Raw genomic sequence first — 12,097 nt, forward strand, 5'->3', positions numbered from 1 at the left:
GGGGAGGCAGGATGTGTCCTCCAGCTACCACCAATCCCCAGGGTACCTAGGTATCAGAACACCCTGCTGTCTGCTGGGGATCTGTCCTCTTCTCTTCCCTGCCAGAGGGGAGATACATCATAGCTGCATTCAGTATGCATTCCTAACTTTGTGGACCCTCTTTAAAACTAGGTGATTCTGCCCTTTTCAGCTGTGTGGTACAGGGAAAGAGCTATCAGGCTCAGACACAGGGGCAGGAGATGCTCTCTCCAAGGTGCTGGTTCTCAAACATGGTTGCATATTGTAATCACCTGGGGAATTTTTTTTTTTTTAAGATTTTATTCGTAGAGAGAGAGAGAGAGGCAGAGACACAGGCAGAGGGAGAAGCAGGCTCCATGCAAGGAGCCTGGCGCGGGACTTTATCCTGGGTCTCCAGGATCAGGCCCTGGGCTGAAGGCGGCGCTAAACCACTGAGCCACTGGGGCTGCCCTCACCTGGGGAATTTTAACAAATATTTATGCCTGGATTCCACCTCCTAAAACTTTTATTTAATTGATATGGAGTGGACATCAGGAAGTTTAAAGTGCCCCATAGGATTCAAATATGTAACAAAGTTTGAGAACCACTAGCTCTACAATATGAAACTATCCCCAGATATATTACTGGGCAGAAAAAGTCATCTTCACCTGCCTTTCCTCAAAGATCATATTTCCTAAAACTTGAAGCACAAATGAGGCTAGCTCCCAGCCTCTTCTTTCTGGATTCCCCTAATCCAAAGCTGGGTTCAGGGCATCATTTAGAGTCTGATCATTATTATGGAATATTCTACTTATAATAAAATTATCTAATTAATTAAAACAAAATTATCTTGTTTACACTTGAATTAGAGAGGTATAGCATAATGGAAAGGGCTGGATTTTAGAGGCAGAGAGACTTGGATTCCAATCATAGCTCTGCCCCTGTTTTGTATGATCTTTGCCAGGGGCAACTTCTTGGAGCCTCAGTCTCCCCAGCTATCAAATGGGGATAATGCTTGCCTCGTAGAGGTAAGTTGATGATTCAATGAGATAACACGCATAAAGGTCTGGTGCAGGGAGTGGTGTTAAGAGAATAATTTGCCCCATGCCTCCTAGGGACCAAAGTGCTCACTCTTATGACAGGTGGATTGAACACCTTGGACCTTTCAGAGCTTCTCTCCCAGGCTCATAGGTCCCCAGGAGAACCTCTGGTACCTGTGACTTCTTCATTCAGGAAGCAAAAGCCCCATTTCCCCTAGGGATGATCGTGTGTGACCTTTGGGTCCTGGATCTACATTGCTCAGAATTGGTATTCCTGTGTATGAAATAAAAACTTAAGGCTATTACTTGAATAATCCAAGTACAAAAAAAATGTATCTAAATATTTTATATAACATGTGACTTAAATATGTATTAATAACTAGGTATTAAATATTAAATGTTAAGTATTATAAGCATATGTTTGGTTATTTTGTACATACATCTGCAGCCCTATGGGTTCATATATTTCAGTTGTCTAAAATAAAACTTTGGGTGTGCCTGGGTGCCTTAGTCAGTTGAGTGTCTGACTCTTGATCTCAGCTCAGGTCTTGATCTTGAGGTTGTGAGTTCAAGCCTGGCATTGGGCTCCATACTGGGCGTGGAGTCTACAAAAAGCAAAAACATAATAAAATGAAACTTTGTTTTGGTTTTCACATTGAAGAATGGGGGAACCCTCTTGGAATAGAAGTTCAAGGTTGACACAGCTTGATTTGGGCTAGGGACCTTCTGAGTGAAGATGAGAATTTCTGGACAAAGATGTTGTGACCCAAGGCGCCTGGGTAGTGCAGTCAGTTAAGCATCCTACTCTTGGTTTCTGCATAGGTCATGATCTCAGGACCGTGAGATTGAGCACCGCATCGGGCTCCGTGCTCAGCATGGTGTCTACTTGAGACTCTCTCTCCTTTCTCTGTCTCTCCCGCTTGTACACTCTCTTTCACTCTCTCTCTCTCTCTCTAATAAATAAATCTTAAAAACAAAAACATATCTTGTGACCCAAAGAGAGCACATGTCTTCTGTGTCCGCTCTGCACCCCACGGCCTCCCTCAGACCTGCTTGCGGGATTGCTGAGGTTTTCCATTTCTGTTGTCTGCCACAGCATCCCTTCTTTAGATGGGATGAGTTTTTAGATGGAGACCTCCTCTAGGCCATAAGGCTGTCCCCTAACTTGCTGGCAAAGGTGAGAGAGGCAAGCTACTGGCTATCTGCCCCATCCAGTCTTGATCAGGGGAATATTTCTGAAGCTTGGGTGCAGGAGGCAGAGGAAGAGGGTTGGATAATTCACACTTCCCTACTATTCCTTATTTCCCTCATTTTAAGGATCTAGAAAATAAGGTTCAGAGGGAAGGGGTCACTTATCTAAGGTTACACAGATAGTGCCATCCCTGGGCCTGGAACCCACATTTCCCAATTCACAGCCTTTCCCAAGCACCACACCTCTGCTCTGGATCATACCTGATTCTTTTATCATCCTTTATCATTTTTTTCTCATCACACTGAAAACTTCCAGGTGACTTCTTACTACTGTTCAGTGGCTGTGAGTGCAAGGAATATGCATGGGATACCCAAACCCAAAGAAATTTAATTGTCCAATCTGCTAAAAATTATGCAACATCCTTTAGTGCCAATCGTGGATTATTTTTGTATGCAGACATATGAACAGATAGTTAAAATGCAATGTGATATTTGTCATACTAGAAGGATGTTCGGGGTGTGTTGGGACCCAGAAGAGGGAATAATTAACTCATCCTGAGGGAAATCAACTCTGCTTCTCCAAGGTAGAACATTTAAACAGGTTTGAAAGGATGAATAGGAGTTGAAAAGGAGGGGAGTGAGAGAGTACTTCAAGAGAGGGGACAGTACTTACACAAACAGAGGTTGGGTATTCAGAAGACAGCAGAGATATTTGCCCTGGCAAGGACACAGGGTGTGTGAGGCTGAAGGTGAGACTAAAGAGAGGTAAGGCCAGCTTAGAAGGAGATGTAAGGCTGAAGATGAGAGCTTTGTCATTTCAGGCCAGGAATAGTAGAGGATGTGCTATGAGGCCTTGTCTGATCTCCTCAGTTATTTCTCTTTTTTCATGATGCTAATGAGACTAATGTTTGGGCATCTGTTGCTATGGGCTTAGAAGCCTTGTGGAAATCATTTTCAACAATTAGAGAAGCATTTCTGACCTGGGGATAGATGAGAGGGTCTCTCCAGGATGAGTGAAGTGGAAGAGAGGGACAGTCCCCTGGATGGTGACACCTGTGAAGAGCATTCTTCTTCACCTCTGGCCACTGTGTTTGACAGGCAGGAAAATATTTAGGAGATTGCAGATCCATGGCTCTGTGAAGGCTGGGGGAGGGTTTCTTCAATGGGGGACTTGGCAGGGGGAGGGGAGAAAGAGTATTGAATTATTACTTTGCATGATGTTGTGGATTTTGATTTTTCTGAGATAGATCAGTTAGCTTTTGCTGCATTATAAGACACTCAAGACTTAGTAGTTTAAAAAATTGTATTTTATTGATGATTCTATAGGTCAGCAATTTGGACTGGGACTCTCTGGGTGGTTCTTCAGGGCTTGGCTAGGCTTGGCTGGGCTTGGCTAACCTTAGCTGTGCTCACCTCTGTGAGCTGTGTTCAGCTAGGGTGTTAGCTGGGGCTAACTGGTTTATGATGGCTTCTAGTGAGCCCCTGAGACAATGAGGCATTGATCTGCATGGCCTCTCATCTTCCAGCAATGTAACTTGGGGTTGTTCATGTGGTGATCTTAGAGTTCTGAGAGCAGAGCAGAATCCTACAAAGCCACTTGAGGTCTAGGCTTGGAACTTGTTCATTGTCACTTCTGCTGCACTCTGTTGGCCAGAGCAGGTCATGAAAACAGCCTAGCTTCCAAGGGTGGAGAATAGACTCCACCTTTTAATGGTTAGGATTGCAAGAGCATGGATGCAGGGGCAGAAGAACTTGTGGCCATGTTCTCACTCTACCTCTCAGACTCTCTGACTTCCATCAGCTGGGAGAGCTGATAATTGAGGTCATTGCCTTGCTGTGAATGAGCTTTGAGAAATCTTTTGAATTAAAAGTCAACATTCGTGGGGGATCAGGTGCTTTCTCAAGTATTATTTAATTGAAACCTCATGGCAACTCTTACTTTCCTTTCCTATTTTACACATGAAGAAACTGGAGGAGCATAGTGAGATTAAGAGACTTGCCCAACCAGGGTCACTGGGTGGTAAACCTGGTATTTAGACTGTAACTGGTCTGGCTGCAACTGCCATTGTATCATTTCGATGATATGAGGCTGAGAAGATTGTGTTGGTAGTGCTGCATTCACTGCCATAGCCACCACTTTGCAGGTGGCTCTTATGCTTGCACACAGGCAGCCTCATTTCCCTGCATCCAGTGGCCTTCCTGCTCTTGGGGTGGGCCTGAAGAGCACTAGAGTCTTCAGGGTGGCAGTCTCATGATGCTTATGTTGTTCAGGAACCTCCTAGGCTAAGGAAAGTATTGGAGACTGTTACATTTCTCTCGGGAAAGGGTAAGACAATGTGGTCATGTTCACATGTGAGACATGTACAGGGGATGCAACATGGATAGAAGGAGAAGGCCCAGAAAAAGCTGAGTCCCATGGGCAGACTGGTATTGGCGGTAGTAAGAGAAAAATACCTCCTAGATGAGCAGGCAGGGAGGTTTTGCTTTCTCTGGGGAGAGTTTGCTTGAAGCTCTAGCTTTGAGGTCTTTAAAATAGTTTTGCTGTGTGATAACCTTAGTTCTACTGAAACTGTGCACTGGGCTAAACTGACCCCCTGGAGCTTATCTGGTAGCAGGAACTGGGCTCTCAGAGCCTGGGAATGAGGAGTGGGAGCAGCAAGAAGGCACCCAGTTATCAGAACCATAACAGGGTTGGGCCTTTGATAGCATGGCTTGTGAGGAGGGCAGGAAGGTAGGACCAGACCAGATGTGAGTAGGTCTGTAGGGCTGGCTCCCACTGGGATAGTCCTGTCCAGAGTACCTAGATGAAAAGTGCAGGCCATGACATCAAACGTACTTCATTTTGACACAAGTGGTATTGACATGTACCTTGGTGTTGTGTATTAGGAAGTCTCATGTCTAGGCCTTTTGTATAGTCTGCCATGTTGCCCTAACTCTGTTTTTTTGTCCCCCTGCCAGAGCTCATCTCCTGTCCTGGGTGTAAGCGAGTATATCTTACCAGGGATGTAAATGAACATTTTTTTCTGCAGTGCTTTTCTACAGGGCGATCCAAGATGGCCAGGGTAAGTCAGGACAAAGAAACACCTGATCCTTTTCAGAGATCTGTGGGGCCCCTGTCCATAAGTTCACCTGTTCACCCGTCACTTCACCTGACTTTTTACTCCTTCATCACTTTGCCTAATCATCTATCCGCCCACCCACCCATCCACCCACCTATCCATCCAATGACCTACCCACCCATCCATTCATCCGTCCATCTGTCCACCTGTTCATCTACCCATCCATCCACCCATTCTTCTGTCCTTCTATCCAAAAAGTGTCAAAATATTTGAATTGGGGAAAGTAAAATGAAGGTATTTTTCTTATACCTCTTACTGGAAAATATCAGTACTTTTTTCTCCCCCTGAGTTGAAACGTATACACCAGTGTGAACTAAATGGGTTCATTGGTCTTGCTTGTATTTAGCAACTAATACCCTTTTCCTGAGTTTCTGAATCACTTTCTGACTAGCACCTCCCATTCCTCTCTTCTCTGGGGTACTCTGAGGGGTGCCACTGCATTTGATCCATTTGGCCAATGTATTTACCCGATCCTGTGTCTAATTCTTATTGAATGTCTGGCACATGCTGGGCCATCTGCTGGATGCTAGGGAGAGAGATACCCATGTTCTCTACTCTCAAGGAATTCATAGTTTAATTACTAAAACGTGTTTCCCCCCCCCGCCCCCACTGTGGGTTTGTCAGATGCCAGTAAGAAAACAATGCTGTCAGAATCCACATCATTTTGATGGCTTGTGATATTCAGGCACAGACAGACCAGCTTTTTCCAAATCTCCTTTTTTACTCATGTTTTTACATTAGCCCTGCAAGATTTTTGCTGACCGAGTGAATGAACGTTTGGACCAGGAGAGGGCTAGGTTTCCTTGGGCCCAGCAAGGAAGCACGGCTCTGAGGATTGGTCTGGACTTGTCCTTTCTTGGCTGTATATCCTCCCATATCTGTGGCTTCTCCCTTTCTGCAGGCATACTGACTTTTCGGCTTTTGCCCGTGCTCTCCCATTTCGCTCCCTACTTGTCATTCTACATCCAATCAGAAGTCACCTCCTTGTAAAATATTTCCTGGCATCTCCTTGGCTGAGCCCCTGGAAGTCCCCCTCTCCTTCCTTAGCACCTGGTGTGGCCTTTTATCACAGGATCACCCTCTGAATGTTGGCCACACTGTGAGGGCTGTATGGGCCTGGGGAACATGCCTTTGCCTACTCATTTGGGTGTCCTCATCTGTAGCATGGGACTTGGGGGAATAGTCCTTGAGGTCACTACTGTTTGTTTTATTTATTTATTTATTTATTTATTTATTTATTTATTTATTTATTTATTTAATATATTTTTATTGGAGTTCGATTTGCCAACATATAACATATATATGTTATATAACATATAACACCCAGTGCTACTGGGTGCCCCCATCAGTGCCTGTCACCCAGTCACTACTGTTTTAGTCACAAAGGACGCTTTCCTTTGCAAGCCACCATGTGTCACTCCCAGGTGGCTCCCCAGAATTGATGGCCCTACAGGGAACACCATATAGGATCTCCTATAGAGGCAGCTCCAAAGGAGGACATTATCAGTAACTCCAGACCTTTGTACTTTCAGAACTGCTCCGAGTGCAAGGAGAAGAGGGCAGCGCATATCCTGTGCACCTACTGCAACCGCTGGCTGTGCAGCTCATGCACAGAGGAGCACCGGCATGGCCCCGCCCCTGGGGGCCCACTCTTTCCGCGGGCCCACAAGGGACCACCAGGTACCTCTCCTGCCATCCTCACTAGCTCATGTGCACCAAAGTGGAGCTGGACCCTCAAAGTTCTGGAGAGTAGCTCTTTCTGACCTTGTTTCCCTACTGGGGGTGAGGGTTGGGGTGGTCTCAGAGCCTTTCCTGCAGGAAAAAACAGTTCATGCCAGGCTCTCCCTTATTGCGGGGCTTGAGGGGGGAGGCATGAGTGTGAGCCAGATGTGCAGGGAGGAGTAGTTGTGAATTATCATGAGAGCTAGCTGAGTTCCCTACCTTCACCTCTAATTAGAGTAATCATGCCTGGCTTCTAGTTACTTACTTGCCTAATTAAACAACCTAGATTAAGGCTCATCTCTGTGTCCATCCAGTGCCACTTCTTTTAAATGACAATCTTGATGACAGTCTTTGCCCCCAACTTGAACTATGGGAGGGGGTTAACCTTTGTCACACCCATAGGAACCAGAGTGAATGATCCATGTGATCTGGCCTGGAGCCCCCCTCCCCCTGCCAATAGCATCCTGGTTAATGAAGAGGTTTAGGTTGAATTTTAGAGGATTCAGCACTCTGTAGGAAATCCATGTGCTACAGCAGCAAGCACCCTCCTTAGCCTTGGGCAGGCAGTGTATGATTTCTGGACAGCTGGACAAATCTAGCCAGGCGAAGCTCGTGTTCTTCCTTATTCTCTTAAAGCCTCAGTGGTCCAGAGAAAGGACTCTTCTGTTTGTACCACCTTTCCTCCAAGCCCTGTGTCTCCCCTGTGTCCATTGAGGGCTGAGGGCTGCTCAGTGGAACTTAGCTGAGAGTCTTCCTGAGCAAGAGAAGTCCACCTTCTCTCTCTTCTCTGACAGGAGTGAGCAGTGGTTCTGGGGACTTCGCCTTGTACTGTCCTCTACACACACAGGAAGTGCTCAAGCTATTCTGCGAGACCTGTGATGTGCTCACGTGCCATAGCTGCCTCATGGTGGAACACAAAGAACACAGGTGGGGCTGGGTGACTGCTCACAGGGTGCTGAGGTGGGCTCTGGACCCCGCTTTGCTACCTCTGGGCTCCCAGTGTGTCAAAATCCTCTCTCTGCCCACGCCAGTCTGGGGCCTTGAGGCTGGAGATTTTCCTCTGCTCCCGCTGTGGGGCTTCTCTGGAGGTCTGAAGGGCCAAGACTCTGCACCTTTCCTATACATAATCCTATCTTCCTTGGGCCTGGCTGAGAAAATACACTGTGGGGGTTCTTGCTTGACTGGCTTGCTCAAAAGAAGACGGAGCCCTCCTCAGGTTATTCTCTGCTTCCTCCTTTAGGTGTAGACATCTTGAAGAAGTTTTGCAAAACCAGAGGATGCTTCTAGAAAGTGTGACTACACAGGTGGCTCATAAGAAATCTACTCTACAGACATCTGCAAAGCAAATTGAGGACAGGTAACACAGACTAGCCCCTTGCCAATGCTCAAGATGCTGTGTTTACTGACATCCTGGATCCTGATACCAGGCTATCAGATATAGTACTTATGAAAAACACTGGTTTTAAGCAGATGTAGGCATATGTCCTGGAACTTAGAAATCTTGTGGCCAGTGAAAGGATTTTGGGTCATCATTTGGTAGATGGAACCAAGCTAGGTCAGGATAATCAGTGTGAGTTTGGGCCTAAGCACATACCTTCTGAAGATGGCCACAACATAGCCAGAGGTAGGTGCTTGAGACCGGGGGCATAAAGCAGATCATGGGTTTATCATGAGGATGCAGTAAGTCAGTGGCAATCTGCCTTTTATACTACTGTCCCAGTGTCTTCCATATAAGTCTACAAATGATATGGGATCATTGATATTTAACGTGGGAAGAGAAATTAGTAGGTATTAAGAACTTATCACGTGGCAGGCACTGGGTTAGGCATCTATATGCATTATTTTGTTCAATTCTTATAGTTCTTTGAGTTGGCTTATCTCCATTGTACTGATGAGGAGACTGAGATTCAGAGAGGTTAAGTGACTTGTCTAAGATCACACAGCTGGTCAGTGACTCAGCTGGATTTGGAAGTTAGGTCTGTGTGACTTCAAAACCCATTTTTTAAAAACTTTACTGAGGTAGAATTTATATACCATAACCTTGCCCTTTTAAAATGTACAATTCAGTAATTTTCAGTATATTCATAGAGTTGTGTAAATCATTATTATTGTCTACTCTTAGAACATTTTTTCATTCCCTAAAGAAACCCAATACACATTAGTAGTCATTCCCCATTCTCCCCAGTATCCCCAGCCCTTGGCAACCACTAGTCCACTTTCTGTCTCTACCCATGCTCTTTTTATTGCCTGGCATTGTTTAGGGGATATCCACCTTTCTAAGAGAACAGATTACATGACTCACTCTCTGTGCTACTTCCAGTGCTGTGTAACTGGTGAGCTGCTAGGTTGCCCTGAGTATGGACCTGAGGTTTCCCTATAGAAAACCTGGCTAAGCTTTAGGCCCATTTAGATCAAGTGGGCTGGGTTGTCCAAAGGTTAGAGGGGTGGAGGAAGGTTCTCATTTTTTTTTTTGTTTTTGGTGCCTACTGGGCCCTGATATTCATAGACAGCCTCTAAGTTGTTGGCTGTTATATTTGCTGTGTCTAGGGCCTCATGGGCCTGGAGGGAGGGGTTCACCATGTTCTGTCCCCTTCTGTTTATAGGATTTTTGAGGTGAAGCATCAACACAGGAAGGTGGAAAACCAGATCAAGATGGCCAAGATGGTTCTGATGAATGAGCTGAACAAACAGGCCAACGGGCTCATAGAGGAGTTGGAGGTATATATGGACAAATGAATCACACGGATGGGTCAGTGTTCTCTCTAAGTAAAAAACCAGGCACATATCAAACTAGTCCTAGCATTCAGAGCTGCCTGAGCTGGAATTAAGATGTGTAGTTTCCTTAGCTTTCTACAATTCCCTGTATCCTAAAATGTCCAGTCTATTTTGGGGAGTATGGCTCCTTAAGGGCTAGAAAGTCAGTTCAAACTCCTATCAATGCTATATGGGTTTAATGCAATTGCCTTCCTGGACTGTGCAGGCTTATAGCCTTAGAAGAGAGGGTCATGAAACAAGTTATGCCTGAGAGATCTAGACATTTGTTTGTGTCCTCATTAATTTATCACCCATTCCCTGTTTGCACTATAAAATCCACCCACCTTCTCCCTCCCTCTCTGTGTCTCTGCCACCCATGGCAGCACTCTGTTGCACTGTCATCCTCTTGGGGGCTCAGTCTCCTCTGACCCCATAAGGGCTCACACTGATACATGGGCCACCAGACTCCCCAAACAGGTGGCATCAAGTCCAAGAACAGGAAGAGGGACTCTTCCTTCTCTGTCCATACTCAGGGTATTACTAATGAGAGAAAGCGGAAGCTGGAACAGCAGTTACAGAGCATCATGGTTCTCAACCGTCAGTTTGAGCATGTGCAGAACTTCATCAACTGGGCTGTCTGCAGCAAGACCAGTGTCCCTTTCCTGTTCAGCAAAGAGCTGGTAAGAGCTCCAACTCATCAATCACTGCTTTGGGGTTAGTAAGTGAAAAGTATCTTCTACCAAACCCCACGTGCCAAGGACAGGTGCTGAAAGGGTCTTGCTTTCCTCTGGGCAAGTCAGGTGGGAAATTCTGTAGTTCTGTGTTAGGTCATGGATTCATACATGAGCCTGGACATTAGCAGTGTTCTAGACATTCCAGAGACAGTTGTTTGGTTTTAAATGGCGTTGGAGGGAAGGAGTATGATGTTGAGGTATTGGGTTTGTGAGGATGGTGAAGACTAGGAGAAGGAGCAAGAATTTTGAAATAAGTTAGTGGGGTTTATATTGTGATATGTTGAATCTAAGGTGCCAGGGCATCGCAAAGGAGATGTCTAAAATTTCTATCGATTGATAGGTCTGGAAGTCAGAAGGAAAGTCAGGGTTGGAGATAGAGAGGGGGAGTCACTGAGATATTGGTGGTATCACCTAGGAAGAGTTTGTGGAAGGAATAAGAAGACATCTGAGACTGAGGGAAATACTATAATTCTCAGCATAGACAGAGGAAGAAGAATGAAGGAGGGTGAGAAGCACAGTCCAAGATGGATTGCAGAAAAGTAGGAGGGGGTGGTACACAGAAATTAGCAGTTTCAAATATCAAGTGATCAATTTTATCATTGCTATCTAGGTGAAAGAGGGTGAGCAGTGAAGAGAATTATTGAGATATGGGAATCAGGAGGTCCCTGGTGATATTTTGAAAGAAATTCCAGCAAAATGGGAGGGTGAAAATCTAGAATGAGGGGAGGTGGGGAGGAAGTAGAAACAGAAGTGAAAAGAAGGGAAATGAGGTAGCTTGAGAAGAAAACAGAATTGGGAGATTGATTTTAAGTATGGAAGACATTTGCACAAGTTTATTTGGGAGAAGAGGTTGATGATAGAGATATGTGGTGGAGTGAGCATACTGAGAAGGCATAGAGATGTAGGATGGAGAGTGAACCAGCTGACCCTACACATAAAAGGTACTTCCTCTGAGGAGGGAGGACAGGAAGGTCTCCATATGATGTTTGGAGGTAGGCAGGGTACCAGTTTGCAGCAGTTTGTCTTTTGTATCCCTTTTCTTCACTGAAGTAGGAGGTGATAAGAGAGCTAGGCACTAGGTACATGGAATTGAGAAGAGAAGTGAGGACTTTAGTCGTCAAGGACAGTGGAAGAGGAGGAAGCCAGGGAGAAAAGAAGTGATAAGAAAAAGAATGGCGGGGTGCCCCCAAGGTTAGTGATCACTGAAGCAACCCCAGATAAAATAGCTTCGGGATGGCTGGATTGACTTTAGGCTACCGGACCACGGTGAGACAGAGGGGCTTAGGCCCTAGTGATACTGTTACAGCTCATCAGGCCCCAGGGGGCTTGGGGAGTTCTGTGAGACTGGAGAGTGCACTCAGAAAGAGCAAGAGCTAGTTGGAGCTGGGGGCAGTCATTGCAGACGAAGGTCTCTAGATGAAGCAAAGGTCTGAGTATGGTGCCTGAACTGGAAAGGGAGATGAAGGTGATTGACACTAAGGAGATGCAGGAAGGAGAGGCCAAGATGGTGACCAGGACATTGGTAAACTAGGCTGATGGC

General features: G+C 45.7%; 1 protein-coding gene across 8 annotated transcripts in view; it reads left to right on the top strand.

Moving 5' to 3' along the window:
* Nucleotides 1-12,097, top strand: part of TRIM66 (tripartite motif containing 66) — a 59,198-nt gene that overhangs the window by 18,817 nt on the left and 28,284 nt on the right. For all 8 annotated transcript variants that reach the window (XM_072794139.1, XM_072794140.1, XM_072794137.1 and 5 more), the window contains 6 exons: nt 5,187-5,290; nt 6,880-7,027; nt 7,864-7,996; nt 8,310-8,426; nt 9,673-9,787; nt 10,357-10,503. In XM_072794139.1, coding sequence (XP_072650240.1) covers nt 5,187-5,290; nt 6,880-7,027; nt 7,864-7,996; nt 8,310-8,426; nt 9,673-9,787; nt 10,357-10,503 — 764 coding nt within the window. The remainder of the gene's footprint in view (nt 1-5,186; nt 5,291-6,879; nt 7,028-7,863; nt 7,997-8,309; nt 8,427-9,672; nt 9,788-10,356; nt 10,504-12,097) is intronic.

The sequence above is a fragment of the Canis lupus genome, chromosome 23 (assembly GCF_048164855.1).
Source record: "Canis lupus baileyi chromosome 23, mCanLup2.hap1, whole genome shotgun sequence".
NCBI lineage: Eukaryota > Metazoa > Chordata > Mammalia > Carnivora > Canidae > Canis > Canis lupus.